Source organism: Mesoplodon mirus (assembly GCF_964341445.2).
Source record: "Mesoplodon mirus genome assembly, chromosome: 7".
Taxonomy (NCBI): domain Eukaryota; kingdom Metazoa; phylum Chordata; class Mammalia; order Artiodactyla; family Ziphiidae; genus Mesoplodon; species Mesoplodon mirus.
In genome coordinates, this window is record NC_138983.1 from 84,683,159 (window position 1) to 84,702,463 (window position 19,305).

The following is a 19,305-nucleotide window of genomic DNA, read 5'->3' on the forward strand; positions in this document are numbered from 1 at the left end:
CAGGTTTGGCCACTGCTCATTTTATCCCAAATAACATCTACAACTACAAGGTACTGAGCACCTACTGTGTGCTGGGCCATGTCCTGTGCACTTGACATTTATTAGCTCGTTAATCTTCACCATCTTCAAAATAGATTTTATCAGCCTCACTTTGCAGATGAGGAAACTGAAGCTCAGAGAGGTTCAGTGATGTGTTCACGGCTGCTCAATGCAAGGAGCAGTGTTAGGATTCAAAGCGAGGTCTGGTTAGCTTCTCAGCGGGTACTTCTAACTCCCACACAGTAATCACTTGGTCAACCTTCAGTGATGGGACAGTGACGCAAAAACACGTTCCTAGCAGGAGGAATTGAGCCCTGAAGTCAGGGAGGCCTGGGCCAAGAGACTCGTTAAAGAACCAGAGAGGTTTAAAGCAGGTATGCGAGCAGAACAGGTGGATTCAAGCCATCCTGGGAAGGGCCCAGGTCAATTTCTCCCCACTCAGACACGACTCGAAAGTTACTCTAAAAGAAGCAGTCTATAATATCTCGCTTTCCTTCAGGGCCAGGGCCTGCTCCTGCAGCAATTCTCAGAGTTTGTGAGGAGCAGACCTACCTGGGGTTCTTGTCAGACACGGAAATCCAAACCTTCAGGAGGCAGGGGTTCCAACCAGGCATCCTGGGACCAGACTCTGAAAAATGTTGCAGAAAGGCGAGAAGCCACACTCAGATTCTGTATTTATCGCTGTGTAACAAGCCATCCCAAAACTTAGCGGCTTCCAACAGCAATTCATTATTCCCCAGAATCTATGGGTTGACCTGGAAGGTTCCTTTGCTCGCGTCCCCTGGCCTCACTCATGCGGCCTCAGTCAGCCGCTGGCTTGGCCAGTTTGGTGGTCGGTCTCCATTGGCCTCCTTCCCACATCTAGGGCCTCAGCCAGGACGCCTGGACGGGTGCGCCCCTTTGTGCATGTGGTTTTTCATCACAGCACGGTGGTCTCGGGGTTCCCAGGGGGCCAGAGCAGAAGCTGCACAGCCTGTAAGAACTTGCCTGGAGATCATGCAGCATCACTTCCACTCCATTCCATTGGTTAAAGCAAGTCACGGGGCCAGCCCAGACTAGAGGGTGGGGAAATAGACTGGATGGCAAAACTGCAAAGTATTTGTTGCCATTTTTCAACCTGCCTCAATTTTAACTCGGAAATATAGTGCAACCACTATAATTTTTTCTATTTATAGAAAATGTTTATAAGCCATTTATCATTTTTTCTATTTATAATAGAAAGAATTCTTTCTCTTTATAAGTCGTTTATACCCTGACTTGCCAGGACTCCTTCAAGTGACAATAAACAAATTAGCTTGAGGGGGAGCATCGATTAGCTCAACTTATTGGAAAATTTAAAGGGCCACTAGCTTCAGGTATGGCTAGATCCAGGAGCTTGAATAATGTCATCAGAACACCTCCCCACTACCAACCTCTCCCCTCTGTTTCCCTCAGAGTCTGGCTTTCTACATAAGGCTGGCTTTGTGTGTCAGAAAAGACAAACTCAGGCAAACAAGCCTACATATTTAAAGTTTATGATCCAAAAGAAGGCAAGATCCTCTCCCTCTGTAATCGATGTGTGAAATCTCTGATTGACCAGCTTGGGCCACATGCACATGGGGAGGCGGGACAAGAAGGAGCAGGGCACATGACTGACAATCCTACCCAGACCCCATGGAAGGAGGAACGCTCCCTCCAGAAGGGCAAGGGGACCCTCACCAGGAAAGCAGAACCCACAGCTGTCCACTGCCCTCTGCAAACTTCTTATATTCCAGCACTGGCACGGGGCCTGGCACTTAGTTGCTGCCCGATGAATGTTTGTTGCATGAAAAATGAATAAGCACCTGGCTGATCATAACAGGGTGAAACAGGGGAAACTGCCCAGGAGTAGGGAATATGTCTGATGCTCTCTCTTGAAGTTTTGCCACCAACTTTCACAAGGACCCAAAGGAAGGCCCCTGGCAGCAGCTGGCAATGTCAGACAGGCTTTCTCATGAGCGAGACCCTGTCCTGCCCCAGGTCACGGAGCTAGCAGGTTGTGAGGCTGACTGGCCGGCTCTCCTGGGAATGAGCTGGCCCAGAAATTGCCCGTTTACCTCCTCCCGTGACTGCTTTGGAAAAGGCCTCTGGGGAATTTTTTCTTCTTCTTCTTCTTCTTCAGTTTTTCTGACATTTTATTGATAACGTCTGGTGAGAAGTTTGGGGGAATTTTTTTTTCCTTTTTTGGAAAACCTAACCAATTCTTTGGCTGCAGAGCTTTTTCACTGGAGAGATGGAGGACAGGGTTAATTATACCTGTGGGTACAGTCTACCAGCAATTTTGTTTTTCCAGCCGAAAGTTTACATGAGCCCATGCAAATAAATCACTATTCCTGTCTCATTTACTTTCCAGATTGAGTTACCTGGAAAAAATTCATACATGAATAGCCAAAAGAGGCAGGAAATATTAGAAGAGAGGAAAGGGAAAACAAACAGTTAAGAATGTTTTAAGTTAAAACAAATAACCCTCATTATAGGCAGAAAGTGGTCATACAGAATGTTGTTTTCCTAAGTACCTTTCCTAGGTCCCCAGTGTGCTAGGCTGTATATTATAAATGAAATCATTCTAAGTAAACTTCCTAGCAACAAATGTTCCCAAGTGGGATGGTTGTTCTTAATATGAAAGTCTAATTCTCGGGGAAAGGAAAGTTTCCGTACCTGTGAGGTACAGACATCCATTACAGGAGTCTATATACAAGTACATCATTTTAACCCAATTCTTGTCTCTATGAGATTTTCGAAGTGACAGAGATAGCCTTGAAAGTCTGCTTTTTCCCTCCCTGCCTGCCCTCACCTTCCCAAAGAATGATACCATATTTTTCCTGTCTTTCTTTAAATGGGCTCAGCCTTACATCCAGACCCACACCTAGTAAATTTCCCATCTGTCCTCCACCCAGGATGAAATAATTCTGCTGCTGGGAAAAGAAGTCAGCCGTCTCTCCGATTTTGAACTTGAATCTAAATACAAAGACACCGTGATAGCAAGCCTGCAGAACCAAGTGGCCAACCTGAGGCAGAAGCTGTTGGAAACAGCCACCTCCAGGCAGAAGGAGAGGGTGATCCCGCCCAAGTTTCAGGTTCTGCATGAAGAGGACGATGCCCAACAGAGAGAGATCCAGAGCTTGAAAAACCAGGTAGGGCTCAGAGACAAGTGGGTCGGGGCCTTGGGGTCACAACACAGGGTGACAGCTCTCAGGTAGAGCCTGGGGGGAGCCACCCGGGTAGTTAGAAATGGGCAGTGAGCACAGCATGGTGAAGAGTGCAGATCCAGGGAGTGGAGGGTTGGCAAGTTTCTAGCCTTGTAAGAACAATATTAGATTTGATTAAGTGCCTACCATGTTCAGGCCCCGGTGCAGGTGCTTTGGGTGCATTAGCTTATTTATTTATTTATTTACTTATTTAATGTATTTATTTATGGCTGCATTGGGTCTTCGTTGCTGTGCACGGGCTTTCTCTAGTTGCAGTGAGTAGGGGCTACTCTTCACTGCGGTGCGTGGGCTTCTCATTTCAGTGGCTTCTCTTGCTGCAGAGCATGGGCTCTAGGCACGTGGGCTTCAGTAGTTGCAGCATGAGGGCTTCAGTAGCTGTGGCTCGTGGACTCTAGAGTGCAGGCTCAGTAGTTGTGGCCCACGGGCATAGTTTCTCCACAGCATGTGGGATCTTCCTGGACCAGGGCTCGAACTCGTGTCCCCTGCATTGGCAGGCAGATTCTTAACCACTGCACCATGAGGGAAGTCCCCTCATTAGCTATTTAAACCTCAGTCTTCTGGCAGATGCCATTCTACAGATGAGGAGACTGAGGCACGCTCAGAGATGCCCAGGAGCTTGTTACAGCTTGCACAGCAAGTGAGAGGCAGTGATGTGATTTGGGCTCAGCTCTGCCACCTTGTACACCTCATGCTTTCACACCCACTTTGCATTTCCACCCAACTCCTGTCGCTTCAGTGACCACTTCTCACACCCACCCGGACCCAGCCAGAAAGAGCTGGAGATGGGGAGAAGGAACCCCACAGTGTTCCAAACACTGAGGCCTTTATCAAACCCTGAAGGCAGCTGCTGGTTCATTTATAGGGAATTTCACCAAAAATTCTCCACCCAGAATGTTTGGATTTACCAGTCAACTTCCTTCCTCCTGAAACTAAATCCAAAAAAAAAAAAAAAAAAAAATTTTAAGTTTTAAAGAACTACTTTAAAATTGGCCACTGATCTTGTTCATAAATTATATCTCAACAAAGTTGATAAAAAAGCAATTGGTCATTGATGAATTTTGGCCTCAGTGCATAATTCTGCTTAAAACCGTAGTCAGATTTGGTTCAACATGGCGGAGTAGAAGGACATGTTCTCACTCCCTCTTTCGAGAACACTGGAATCACAACTAACTGCTGAACAATCATCGACAGGAAGACACTGGAGCTCACCAAAAAGATACCCCACATGCAAAGACAAAGGAGAAGGCGCAAAGAGACAGTAGGAGGGGCGCAATCCCCATAAAATCAAATCCCATAACTGCTGGGTGGGTGACTCACAAACTGGAGAACACTTATACCACAGAAGTCCACCCACTGGAGTGAAGGTTCTGAGCTCAACATCGGGCTTCCCAACCTGGGGGTCTGGCAATGGGAGGAGGAATTCCTAGAGACTCAGACTTTGAAGGCTAGTGGGATTTGATTGCAGGACTTTGGCAGGACTGGGGGAAAGAGAGATTCCACTCTTGGAGGGCACACACAAAGTAGTGTGTGCATTGGGACGCAGGGGAAGGAGCAGTGACCCCCATAGGAGACTGAACCAGACCTACCTGCTAGTGTTGGAGGGTCTCCTGCAGAGGCGGGGGGCAGCTGTGGCTCACCAAGGGACAAGGACACTGGCAGCAGAAGTTCTGGGAAGTATTCCTTGGCATGAGCCCTCCCAGAGTATGCCATTAACCCCACCAAAGAGCCCGGGTAGGCTCCAGTGTTGGGTCACCTCAGGCCAAACAACTAACAGGGAGGGAAACCAACCCACCCATCAGCAGACAAGCAGATTAAAGTCTTACTGAGCTCTGCCCACCATTGCAAGAGCCAGCTCTACCCAGCACCAGTCCCTCCCATCAGGAAACTTCCACAAGCCTCTTAGATAGCCTCATCCACCAGAGGGCAGACAGCAGCAGCAAGAAGAACTACAATCCTGCAGCCTGTGGAACAAAAACCGTATCCACAGAAAGACAGCGAAGATGAAAAGGCAGGGGGCTATGTAACAGATGAAGGAACAAGATAAAACCCCAGAAAAACAACTAAATGAAATGGAGAGAGGCAATCTTCCAGAAAAAGAATTCAGAATAATGATAGTGAAGATGATCCTGGACCTCAGAAAAAGAATGGAGGCAAAGATCCAGAAGATGCAAGAAACGTTTAACAAAGATCTAGAAGAATTCAAGAACAAACAAACAGAGATGAACAATACAATAACTGAAAAAAAAATACACTAGAAGGAATCAATAGAATAACTGGGGCAAAAGAATGGATAAGTGACCTGGAATACAGAATGGTGGAATTCACTGCTGCGGAACAGAATAAAGATAAAAGAATGAAAAGAAATGAAGACAGCTTAAGAGACCTCGGGGACAACATTAAACACAACAACGTTCACATTATACGGGTCCCAGAAGGAGAAGAGAGAGAGAAAGGACCCGAGAAGATATTGAAGAGATTATAGTCAAAAACTTCCCTAACATCGGAAAGGAAATAGCCACCCAAGTCCAGGAAGCACAGAGAGTCCCATACAGGAGAAACCCAAGGAGAAACACACCGAGACACATAGTAATCAACTTGGCAAAAATTAAAGAAAAATTATTGACAGCAGCAAGGGAAAAATGACAAATAACATACAAGGGAACTCCCAGAAGGTTACCAGCTGATTTCTCAGCAGAAAGTCTACAAGCCAGAAGGGAGTGGCATGATATACTTAAAGTGATGAAAGGGAAGAACCTACAACCAAGATTACTCTACCCAGCAAGGATCTCATTCAGATTCGATGGAGAAATCAAAAGCTTGACAGACAAGCAAAAGCTAAGAGAATTGAGCACCACCAAACCAGCTCTACAACAAATGTTAAAGGAACTTCTGTAAGTGGGAAACACAAGAGAAGAAAAGGACCTACAAAAACAAACCCAAAACAATTAAGAAAATGGTCATAGGAACATACATATCGATAATTACCTTAAACGCGAATGGATTAAATGCTCCAACCAAAAGACACAGGGTTGCTGAATGGATACAAAAACAAGACCCATATATATGCTTTCTACAGAAGACCCACTTCAGACCTAGGGACACATACAGACTGAAAGTGAGGGGATGGAAAAAGATATTCCATGCAAATGGAAATCAAAGAAAGCTGGAGTAGCATTACTCATATCAGATAATATACACTTTAAAATAAAGAATGTTACAAGAGACAAGGAAGGACGCTACGTAATGATCAAGGGATAAATCCAAGAAGAAGATGTAACAATTATAAATATATATGCACCCAGCATAGCAGCACCTCAATACATAAGGCAACTGCTAACAGCTCTAAAAGAGGAAATCAACAGTAACACAATAATAGTGGGGGACTTGAACACCTCACTTACACCAATGGACAGATCATCCAAAGAGAAAATTAATAAGGAAACACAAGCTTTAAATGACACAATAGACCAGATAGATTTAATTGATATTTGTAGGACATTCTGTCCAAAAAGAGCGGATTGCACTTTCTTCTCAAGTGCGCATGGAACATTTTCCAGGATAGATCACGTCTTGGGTCAAAAATCAAGCCTCAGGAAATTTAAGAAAATTAAAATCATATCAAGCATCTTTTCTGACCACAACGCTATGAGATTAGAAATGAATTACAGGGAAGAACCTGTAAAAAACACAAACACACGGAGGCTAAACAGTACGTTACTAAATAACCAAGACATCACTGAAGAAATCAAAGAGGAAATCAGAAAATACCTTGAGACAAATGACAATGAAAACACGACGATCCAAAACCTATGGGATGCAGCAAAAGCATCCCATAGATTTAGAGGGAAGTTTATAGCTATAGAAGCCCACCTCAAGAAACAAGAAAAATCTCAAATAAACAATCTAACGTTACACCTAAAGGAACTAGAGAAAGAAGAACAAACAAAACCCAAAGTGAGCAGAAGGAAAGAAATCATAAAGATCAGAGCAGAAATAAATGAAATAGAAACAAAGAAAACAATAGCAAAGATCAATAAAACTAAAAGCTGGTTCTTTGAGAAGTTAAACAAAATTGATAAACCATTAGCCAGACTCATCAAGAAAAAGAGGGAGAGGACTCAAATCAATAAAATTAGAAAGGAAAAAGAAGTTACAACAGACACCGCAGAAATACAAAGCATCCTAAGAGACAACTACAAGCAACTCTATGCCAATAAAATGGACAACCTAGAAGACATGAACAAATTCTTAGAAAGTTATAACCTTTCAAGACTGAACCAGGAAGAAATAGAAAATATGAACAGACCAATCACAAGTAATGGAATTGAAACTGTGATTAAAAATCTTCCAACAAACAGAAGTCCAGGACCAGAAGGCTTCACAGGTGAATTCTATCAAACATTTAGAAACGAGCTAACACCCATCCTTCTCAAACTCTTCCAAAAAATTGCAGAGGAAGGAACACTCCCAAACTCATTCTCTGAGGCCACCATCACCCTGATACCAAAACCAGACAAAGATACTACAAAAAAAGAAAATTACAGACCAATATGACTGATGAATATAGATGCAAAAATCTTCAACAAAATACTAGCAAACAGAATCCAACAACACATTAAAAGGATCATACACCATGATCAAGTGGGATTTATCCCAGAGAGGCAAGGATTCTTCAATATATGCAAATCAATCAATGTGATACACGATATTAACAAATTGAAAAAGAAAAACCATATGATCATCTCAATGGATGCAGAAAACACTTTTGACAAAATTCAACACTGATTTATGATAAAAACTCTCCAGAAAGTGGGCATAGAGGGAACCTACTTCAACATAGTAAAGGCCATATATGACAAAGCCACAGCAAACATCATTCTCAATGGTGAAAATCTGAAAGCATTTCCTCTAAGATCAGGAACAAGACAAGGATGTCCACTCTCACTACTATTCTTCAACATAGTTTTGGAAGTCCTAGCCACAGCAATCAGTGAAGAAAAAGCAATAAAAGGAATCCAAATTGAAAAAGAAGAAGTAAAACTGTCACTGTTTGCAGATGACAGGATACTCTACAGAGAGAATCCTAAAGATGGCACCAGAAAACTACTAGAGCTAATCAGTGAACTTGGTCAAGTTGCAGGACACAAAATGAATGCACAGAAATCTCTTGCATTCCTATACACTAATGATGAAAAATCTGAAAGAGAAATTAAGGAAACACTCCCATGTACCACTGCAACCAAAAAATACAATAGCTAGGAATAAACCTACCTAGGGAGACAAAGACCTGTATGCAGAAAACTGTAAGACACTGATGAAAGAAATTAAAGATGATAGCAACAGATGGAGAGATATACCCCGTTCTTGGATTGGAAGAATCAAAATTGTGAAAATGGCTATACTACCCAAAGCAATCTACAGATTCAATGCAATCCCTATCAAATTACCAATGGCATTTTTTACAGAACTGGAACAAAAAAGCTTAAAATTTGTGTGGAGACACAAAAGACCCCGAATAGCCAAATCAGTCTTGAGGGGAAAAAACGGAGATGGAGGAATCAGACTCCCTAAGTTCAGCCTATACTACAAAGCCACAGTAATCAAGACAATATGGTACTGGCACAAAAACAGAAATATAGGTCAATGGAACTGGATAGAAAGCCCAGAGATAAACCCACGCACCTATGGTCAACTAATCTATGACAAAGGAGGCAAGGATATACAGTGGAGAAAAGACAGTCTCTTCAATAAGTGGTGCTGGGAAAACTGGACAGCTACATGTAAAAGAATGAAATTAGAACACTCCCTAACGCCATACACAAAAATAAACTCAAAATGGATTAGAGACCTAAATGTAAGACCAGACACTATAAAATTCTTAGAGGAAAACATAGGAAGAACACTCTTCGACATAAATCACAGCAAGATATTTTTTGATCCACTTCCTAGAGTAATGGAAATAAATATCAAAATAAACAAATGGGACCTAATGAAACTTCAAAGCTTTTGCACAGCAAAGGAAACCATAAACAAGATGAAAAGACAACCCTCAGAATGGGAGAAAATATTTGCAAAGGAAGCAACTGACAAATGATTAATTTCCAAAATATATAAACAGCTCATGCAGCTCAATATTAAAAAAACAAACAACCCAATCCAAAAATGGGCAGAAAACCTAAATAGACATTTCTCCAAAGAAGATATACTGCTGGCCAAGAAGCACATGAAAAGCTGCTCAACATCATTAATTATTAGAGAAATGCAAATCAAAACTACAATGAGGTATCACCTCACACCAGTTAGAATGGGCATCATCAGAAAATCTACAAACAACAAATGCTGGAGACGGTGTGGAGAAAAGGGGACCGTCTTGCACTGTTGGTGGGAATGTAAATTGATACAGCCACTATGGAGAACAGTATGGAGGTTCCTTAAAAAACTAAAAATAGAATTACCATAGGACCCAGCAATCCCACTACTGGGCATATACCCAGAGAAAACCATAATTCAAAAAGCCACATGCACCCCAATGTTCATTGCAGTACTATTTACAATAGCCAGATCATGGAAGCAACCTAAATGCCCATCAACAGACGAATGGTTAAAGAGGAAATGGTACATATGTACAATGGAATATTACTCAGCCATGAAAAGGAAGAAAATTGGGTTATTTGTAGAGACGTGGATGCATCTAGAGACTGCCATACAGAGTGAAGTAAGTCAGAAAGAGAAGAACAAATATCATATATTAACACATATATTTGGAACCTAGAAAAATGGTAAAGATGAACCAGTTTGCAGAGCAGAAATGGAGACACACATGTAGAGAACAAACGTATGGACACCAAGGGGGGAAAGCGGCAGGGGGTGGGGATGGTGGTATGATGAATTGAGAGATTGGGATTTACATGTATACACTGATGTGTATAAAATGGGTGACTAATAAGAAAAGTATAAATAAATAAATAAACATTTAAAAAAAGAGAGAGAGAGAAAAAAAAAAAAACCGTAGTCAGTGCTTGGGGGCCTTTGTTCTCTTGTGCTCTGTTTACTGTCTTTCCCTTCTGTAACCAATTCTAGGTACACAGTTTCAGTCCTAGAAATGGTGCTCTAGAAAGGACACAGATTGTGTATGGTGAACCTAGGAGATTCTAGCAGGAAACTGTAAGCTCCATGAAGGCAAAGGTTGGGCCCAGTAACCTTCTAGAACTCTGTTAGGACTGTGGCTGTTTGTTTGTTCTTTATTCATCCATCCGTCCATTAATCCAAAGAAATATTTTGGGGGGCCTATCCTGTGCCATGCCCTCTTCCAGGCTCTGAGAATTCAGCAGAGAACAAGACAGACATGATCCTTCCCCCTGTTATGCTCTAGTGAGGGAGACAGAATAAACAAGTCAACAAATACATGCTCTAATATTTAAATGAACTCATGACTCTCCTTCAAACCTGGTTTTCAAAAAACAATGAAAGTAACAGGTCCTATAGGAATTATTAGTGCAAACAGCTACCTTGACATGTAGCTGACACATTAATGAGCATCTTTTTCTTGAACTGAACCCAATTTTGCTGAAATATTCCTTTCAGTTATTCTCCCATTTCAGAGCTTTCCTGAGAAAATGACATGTCTTTTTCAGGTACATGGACGAGGCTGAATTATTCCCACATACCTTTTTTTTTTTTTGGCCGTACCACGCACCTTGCAGGATCTTAGTTCCCTGACCAGGGATCAAACCCAGGCCTCCAGCAGTGGAAGCACAGAGTCCTAACCACTGGACTGCCAGGGAATTCCCCACATACCTTTTTTTAAATAATTGAAATATATTTGACATAGAATATTATATAATTTCCACATAGCTTTGAATATCAGCCGGTCCCAATTTGAGTTTTATTTAAAGTGGCTGCCGATATCTGGGGGAAAAAATGTTTTTTTACAAAGAAATTATCTAGAAATAATTACACTGATGCATCATGCTGTTGCCGCCCCTACCCCTGGAGCTTCACTTATAACTGAAGAAGAATATTTTATAGCAAGGCATATATGAACCAGAGGCTCCATTGGTTTGAACTCAAATCGAGTTTCATCCACTGACATTTTAGTTTCTTAAGTATTCTACTGCCTGCAGAGCATTCCACCAGAAGTGTAAGCCACATGGCAGGTTGATTTATGGTTCTGATTACTTTATGTGTTTTCCCTGGTCCCCGAAGGTGTGTGCATAATGATTTGCTCTCAGAGATCTTCGATCCGCTACAATATCACTAGAAAATTCTTACCTCCATGTGCTCTTATACGCCTGTGCTAATTAGAAGCCAAATTATCATCCTGAAACAATCACTCCTCCTAGCACTCTTAACTTTCTTATGATTCAGTGCCCATTTTATTACACAGCTTAACAGACATTAAACATCTTGGAATTTATGCCATTACAAACAATATGGATATTTACTTTGATAGTAAAAGTATCAAAGAGGTTTGAAGACTCTTTGGAGTTTTCCAGCAATCCGAAATCCTAAAACTCTGACACTCAGATTGAAATATTTTCAATCTGTCAAAACCACTGGAGTCTTAGAGGGGAACGTATGTTTTCCCTTCTGGAAGTTTGTCTCTGTGTGTTCTATCTCTGGTATCATGCAAATACAAGCATTAAGCTGAGAAGAGCTTACAAACACTTTCAGTGTTCCAAGGACCTTTTATGGAAAAGTTGTATTTCCCCCCAACAGAGAAAAGTAAGATGTGAAAGAATTTTTTCACTCAAAGTTTCCAAAGCACAAACATGCAAAAGTATAGCTTTGGGGAGAGTGGGGGTCAGAGTGACCTGTGTCCCCGCAACTTCTAGCATAGACCCCCCCCAATAATGTCTCAGGTGCCCCAGGGAAAAAATAAGTGTAACTGCCCCAAATGTCCTAGACTCTGAACCATGATGGTGCATGAAACGAGTCAGAAAACTTGTGAGACCTTGACGTATCTGTTAATTCTACCAGAGTAATAATGACAAGATTTCCAAGGACACAAACCAAGACCAAAGGCTGTGACCGCCATCTGGTGGCCATATCAGCACGCCCGAACTCCATTACCTGGGCATGCCCACCACCTCCCCCCAATCTTTTTTTTTTTTTTTTTTAGTGTGATGCCCGCAACCTGGTCTGATGGTAAACAGGGAAATTCCTGTATTTCTTCTTTTGGAGGGATTATTTTTATTTAAGATACTGAATCTCTATTTACTCTTATAACAGTTATTTTTAATTTAATGCACGTTTTTAAGTTTAAAAAGGGAGCTGCTTCTACGAAAAATGCTAAGAAATTATAGTGGGGCTAGCCAAGAGACATGGGAAAAATAGTGAAAGTGGTATATGAATGACTGAAGTTTAGGAACTCTCTTCGGGTGGGGTTGCTAGAAAAAGTAAGGACACCCAGTTAAATTTGAATTTTAGAATTTCGTTTTAGTGTGTGTCCCAAATATTGCATGGGACACATTTGCACTAAAATATTATTCATTATCTGAAATCCTATTTTAAGTGAACATCCTTTTTTCCTCCCCTAAATCTGGCAACCTTACCTTAGGAGAACAAAGAAATTGCACCCAGGACTTCCCTGGTGGCACAGTGGTTAGGAATCCGCCTGCCAGTGCAGGGGACACGGGCTCGAGCCCTGGTCGGGGAAGATCCCACATGCCGCGGAGCATCTAAGCCCGTGCGCCACAACTACTGAGTCCGTCGTGCCACAACTACTGAAGCCCGTGTACTTAGAGCCCATGCTCTGCAACAAGAGAAGGCGCTGCAATAAGCCTGTGCACCGCAACAAAGACCCAACGCAACCAAAAATAAATAAATTTATTTTTAAAAAAAGAAAAGAAACTGCACCCTTCTCCTTGTCACTTCCATTTTGATCTGTCAGAATAAGCTAGTGGGGCTTCCCTTGTGGTGCAGCGGTTGAGAGTCCGCTTGCCGATGCAGGGGACGCAGGTTCGTGCCCCAGTTCGGGAAGATCCCACATGCCGCAGAGCGGCTGGGCCCGTGGGCCATGGTCGCTGAGCCTGTGCGTCCGGAGCCTGCGCCCCACAACGGGAGAGGCCACAACAGTGAGAGGCCCGCGTACTGCAAAAAAAAAAAAAAAGAAAAGCAAAACAAGCTAGCTCTTGTCCTGTCTACGGATTGCGTGGCATTTATGCCCCAGTAAACGGGTCCCTGAGGGAGTACTGAGGCCTGACATCTGAAAAATCACAGGGCAAAGGCCCACAGTGCACCTTGAGTTGGGAAAGTCCTGGCCACTCAGAACAAGCAGTCTGGCCACATCAGACCGAGAGGGAGGGGGTTCTGGGCCCAGCTCTCTTTCCCGGCCTCTCGGGTACCTGCTCTGTGGAGGCCGAGGCCTGGCAGCTACTTTCGGGCCCTTACCAACGTTGCATTTGATGGAGAGCCTTCCGCACCCCACGTGTAGACCTAGACCCCTGGAGAGGGACCGGCCCTTGAGGGGGCTCTGATCCATGGATTTAGAGGGTGCTCACAGCAGCCATAGATAGAGCCGGCCTGTGGTGCTCCCACCCACGATTCCTGTATTTCCTCTTTTTTTTTTTTTTTTTTTTGTGGTACGCATGCCTCTCACTGTTGTGGTCTCTCCCAGTGCGGAGCACAGGCTCCGGACGCGCAGGCTCAGGGGACATGGCTACGGGCCCAGCCACTCCGCGGCATGTGGGATCTTCCCAGACCGGGACATGAGCACGTGTCCCCTCCATCAGCAGGCAGACTCTCAACCACTGCACCACCAAGGAAGCCCTTGTATTTCCTCTTAATAACAACCACACTGGCGTTTAAGTGAGCCTGGCAAGGCTTACAAATGCACACATAAAGATTACCAACTATCTTCCCCAGAGACGCACGAGGGAAGCTGAAGCTAAAACACCCCGTGAGGGCTTACCTGGTGGCGCAGTGGTTGAGAGTCCGCCTGCCGATGCAGGGGACATGGGTTCGTGCCCCGGTCCGGGAAGATCCCACATGCCATGGAGCGGCTGGGCCCGTGAGCCACGGCAGCTGAGCCTGCGCGTCCGGAGCCTGTGCTCCACAAAGGGAGAGGCCACAACAGTGAGAGGCCTGCGTGCCGCAAAAAAAAAAAAAAAAAAAACACCCCGTGGTAGGTAGAGGAGAGGACCGTCACAGCTCATCCCCCTGTGCCGTGTGCCAGGCATGATCTGAGCACTTGTACACATGTTAACTTATTAAAATACTTCTAACAATCCTATCAGGTTGGGACTACCATCACCCCGCGTGCAGACTGAACAAAAGGAAACAGAATATGGTGTCCTCCTTGTGTTCCCAAAGCCCATTAACTGGCAGAGGCAGGACTTGAAGGCCACAGTCCGGCTCCCGAGTCCATGCCATGCTTTACAGCCTCCAACTTCTCACGCTCATTCCTAGAGCCACCTGGGAAGGAGGAACCAGGCAACTAAAGACTGGGTTTGAATCAGACTGCACGTCTGACCAGCCACGTGATGCCGAGCAGGGGGCCTCGCCTCTCTGAGTCTCAACCTGGCTCCCTTGCAAAATGGGCACATTAATGGGAACGTCAGCCTTCAGCAACGCTGTGACGAGTATCAGTGTAGCATGTGTGAACGGGCTCTGTAAACTCTGGAGTGTTCTGTGAGGTATAAACTACCCTCTATTCTCATTAGAGGGAATTCATTTCATAACCTGCTCCCGGCTCTTGAACTTTGCTGTGCATCCAGTCAGTGCTGGATGATCTGGAACCAACAGCTGGTCTATTTATGGCTGAAAACCCACAGGTCATAGGAAGACAGCAGCACCCGAGCCCCTGGGTGGCCACAAAGATAAGGTCCGTGTCTCGAGGACCGATGACATGGTGGTCACTGAAGGAACAGGCCCCCTCCTGCCCCTTCCACTAGTGACAACGGAAAACCTTGATTTCCCCAACACCCCGATCCAAGATCAACCCGACTCTTTGCCCAACGTTGGAGAAGTACCGGCGTGTCCTGCAGGCCTGGCTGGCCCCCTCTGACTGTGTGTTGCCTCCTTCCACAGATCAGTGCCCTACAGCAAGGCTACAACCAGGTGCTGAGCCAGACCCTGTCTGAGAGAAACTTAGAAATCACCTCCCTGAAGCACGAGGCCGAGAACTTAAGGAGGGAGGCCGCCATCACGTCAGGTGAGGCCCTTGTGCATTCAGGCCCCAGAGCTTCTGCCCTCCCCCTGCAGACATCACCAGTCAACCAGCGCACCTGTGCCCGTGACACGGGTGCAGCCTCAGGGATCACCCGTGTCGGTGCATTAGAGTTCTCCCTCAGTGGAGGTTTCTTGCCACCCAGTTCCGAGGGCAGGGCCTGGTAAATATTTGAGAGAATGGTATCTCTTGGCTACAAGGTCTCCTGAGCACTGGCCCCACCAGGGAGAACACAGGTCGCCTTGTGGCTTGGGTGGTTCCACAAAGCAGCCTGAGTGCAAACTAGAGCATGGACAAACTGGGGTCACTCCTTTAAGGCACCCATGGTCTCACCCATTTCAGCCGAGTGCACTTGGGCCCAAGGGAAACCATTTTCTAATTTGATCAGAGGTGGTTCCCTGATAAAGGGCTTGGGTTGGGAGAGGGGCAGCCAACGCACAGCTGTGGCTGAGCTTTGATTCCCTGGATTCCTTCATTGCTTCCACATGTTTCTTGAGCTCCTACTAGGTGTCAGGCCCCGTTCCAGGCTCCGGGGAGGGAGAGCCAAAAAAGACAGTCAGATTCCTGTACTCACAGATTTGGGAGGGGGTGACAGACAATAAAAGTAAACGGATGAATAAACAAGCCCACTTCAGAGAGCAGTGCTGCTGTGGAGAAAATAAACTGTGTGTCGTGGTGGCCAGCGCTTCAAGGGGGGAGGCCAAGGGGGACCAGCTTAGTGGGTGTGCAACCATGGAACTCAGGTGGGACTTGAACCCGTGGGCTGGGACTCGAACCCACTCAGAACCCACTATCTTTTAATCGAGATCACGCATCTGGTCTCGGGACTTAATAAAGCTCAGGTTCTTTATGTCTCATGCAGAAAGAATTCAGTGAGAGACAAAGTAAGAAGTGGATTTCTTTAGAGAGAAACACACTCCACAGACAGAGTGTGGGCCATTTCAGAAGGCTAGAGACCCCCAAATATGGGGCAGTTAGTTTTTATGGGCTGGGTAATTTTATAGGCTAAAGAGTGGGAGGATTGGGACAACTCTAATATTTTGGGGAAGGGGCGGGGATTTCCAGGAATTGGGCCAACACCCACTTTTTTTTTTTTTTTTCCTGTACGCGGGCCTCTCACAGTTGTGGCCTCTCCCATTGCGGAGCACAGGCTCCGGACGTGCAGGCTCAGCAGCCATGGCTCACGGGCCCAGCCGCTACGCAGCATGTGGGATCTTCCCGGACCGGGGCACGAACCTGTGTCCCCTGCATCGGCAGGCGGACTCTCAACCACCGCGCCACCAGGGAAGCCCCACCACCCACTTTTTGACCTTTATGGTCAGCCTCGGAACAGTCCTGGTGCTGATGGCTGTGTCATTTCGCTCATGTGTTACAATGAGCCTGTAATGGGGCTCCAGTTCCCCTGGAAGTCGAATCTTACGCCCCCTTGGACCTAGCCGATTCTAACCAGTTCATGTTGTATCCTCCACCGCTATGTCCTTCTTTTAGAGAGGACCTGTTTCAGGTGGGCAAGGACAAGCCAAGGGCAAGCGAGCCTGCGTGGAGTGAACAGGGGATTGTGGGGCTGGGCAGGGTCGGGGGGTCTGGGTTTTTATTCCAAGGGTGTTGGGAATCCAGTGGAGGTTTTTAAGCAGAAACTGACATGTCTAGAGACCTGAAGAGGATGGGGCCACTCACAGACGAGGGGAGAGAGAGAAGCAGGTGACAGGGAGGAGGCAGTGAGCCTCGCAGGGGCACCTCACTCTGAAAGCAGCCAGTGCGTAGCAGGAAACATGCCCACAGCTGTAGAAGCCAGGCATAGCATTGAGTCGCACGTGAATCCCCATCTCTGTATGAATCTGTGCTTTTCTTCTGCCTCACTCTGCAACTTAATCACACCCACACCCACCCCCTGCTGCCCCCAGGTCTCTGCTTATGCTCCTCCCTCACTTGGGATGTCCTCAGATGTTTTCTGAGCACCTCCCCCAGGCTAGGTGCTGTTCTGGGCACCAGGAATGGAAGGATGAACTCGCTGGTCCTCACCTTCCTCCCGTATGTCGGCCAGTGAAACCTCATCCAAGCATCAAGCCTGTCTCAGATCCCACCTTCTCCGATCAGGGAGTCGGACAGGCCTGGGTTGGGATAACGCTTGAGATGGGCTGGACCCACTCAAAGTGTGGCAAGCCCCAGAGGGATTTCCAAGTAACTGAACTGTGTCCTGGAGGCAAAGCTCATTTTTAAAATGAAATTCTGGAGCATTTTGTGCTTTATTTCATACACATTCTTGATTGATACCTACCACTAAAACTGGGCCTGATGTTCTTTCAAGAAAAGAACCGTAGGAGATAACCCAATACCACTGCATTTATGCACCCTTCTTCCCACTTTTATTCAAAATGATACTACAATGCAAGAGGGAAGAGATATGGGGAGATATGTATATGCATAACTGATTCACTTGGTTATAAAGCAGAAACTAAAACACCATTGTAAAGCAATTATACTCCAATAAAGATGTTAAAAAAATGATACTACAGTAATGGAGGAGTTATCTATTGCTGCATAACAAGTTACCCCAAAATGTAATGGATAAAACCCCAACCAATATTTATTATCTCCTCCAGTTTCTGTAGTTCAGGAATTTGAGCGGGGGGTGACTTAGTTCTCATGAGTTGCAGGCAAGATGTCGGCTGGGGCATCAGTCATGTCATCTAAAGCCTCGGGGGGAGCCGGAGGATCCCCCTTCAGAATGGCTGCTCATGTGGCTATTGGCTGGAGGCCTTAGTCCCTCAGCACACATGCTTCTCTCTAGGGCTGCTTGAGTGTCGTCACGACACAGCAGTTGGCTTCCCCCAGAGTGAGTGATTGGAGAGAGAGCAAAGAGGAGGCCACAGTGTCTTTTATGACCCAGCCTGAGAGGAAACAGTCCGTCATTTCCACAGTATCATATTGGTGACCCATGGCAGCCCTATTCAGGGTGGGAGGGGCTACACAGGGCATGAATTCTAGGTGGTAGGGATCATTGGGGCCATTTTGGAAGCTGGCTGCCGAGAAAAATAATAGGCGCCATGGAACAAACATAATTTAGCCACTTTGTGTTCTTGGGGCATACCGTCTCATTTGACGCTTACAATAACTCTGTGTAGGACAGACAGTGGGAGGTGAAATAGCTTGTCCAAGACCACCAAGCTAATAAGTGGTAGAGAGGGGTCCAAACTCAGAGGACTGAGAAACCAACCAACCACCCCATCAATAGTGTCCAGCAGTGCCCTCTGCCACACGCCCGTGTCCTGGCCTCTGGAGAAGAATTCCTGGACCTTCCCTGTGCTGGGCCTTTGTTCCCCAGGCCCATGGTGTGGCCTTTCCTCCCGGCTTTGCCTGGCCTGTGCCCACAAGAGGCCCCCAAAGGCTTCTCCTCTCGCTGGTGATGACTGCCCCTCATTCTCACTGAAGCCTCAAACCCTGTTCCGTGGACTTTGCTCTCATTCCCATTCCTGCTCTGGGACCCTTGGAAAAAGCCTCCCCAGTCCTAGGAGGGCACCGGTGGTGGCCCGGGCTTGGAAGGTCTTGTCCAAACGTTGGCTGACAGCCATGGTGTTGCCAATAATCCTTCCTGCCTCTTTCACCTCCATGAGTCTTTTGTTTTGGTTTGGTTTGGTTCTTTTACAGAGATGGTGTCATCTTTGCAAAGAGACGTGTTAGTAAAGGATGGTCAAGTTCAACAACTACAACAGGAGGTGAATCAACTGAAAAGTGAGAACAAAGAAAAGGATCACCAGCTCGAAGCCCTCAGCTCCAGAGTGAGTGTCGGGTCATCAGCAAATTGTAGCTGCGAAAAGCAGACACAGTGGAGTCACATGACACACGGTGGTGAGATGAGGCCAGTGCCCA

At 45.7% G+C, this 19,305-nt stretch overlaps 1 protein-coding gene across 1 annotated transcript in view; it reads left to right on the forward strand.

Annotated features, from left to right (window-relative positions):
* Window positions 1–19,305, forward strand: part of LOC309808023 (forkhead-associated domain-containing protein 1-like) — a gene marked incomplete at both ends in the record, with an annotated part of 321,911 nt that overhangs the window by 44,809 nt on the left and 257,797 nt on the right. Inside the window, 3 exons of the mRNA XM_082628037.1 lie at window positions 2,955–3,191; window positions 15,297–15,420; window positions 19,084–19,214. Of these exons, the coding sequence (XP_082484163.1) occupies window positions 2,955–3,191; window positions 15,297–15,420; window positions 19,084–19,214 (492 nt within the window). The remainder of the gene's footprint in view (window positions 1–2,954; window positions 3,192–15,296; window positions 15,421–19,083; window positions 19,215–19,305) is intronic.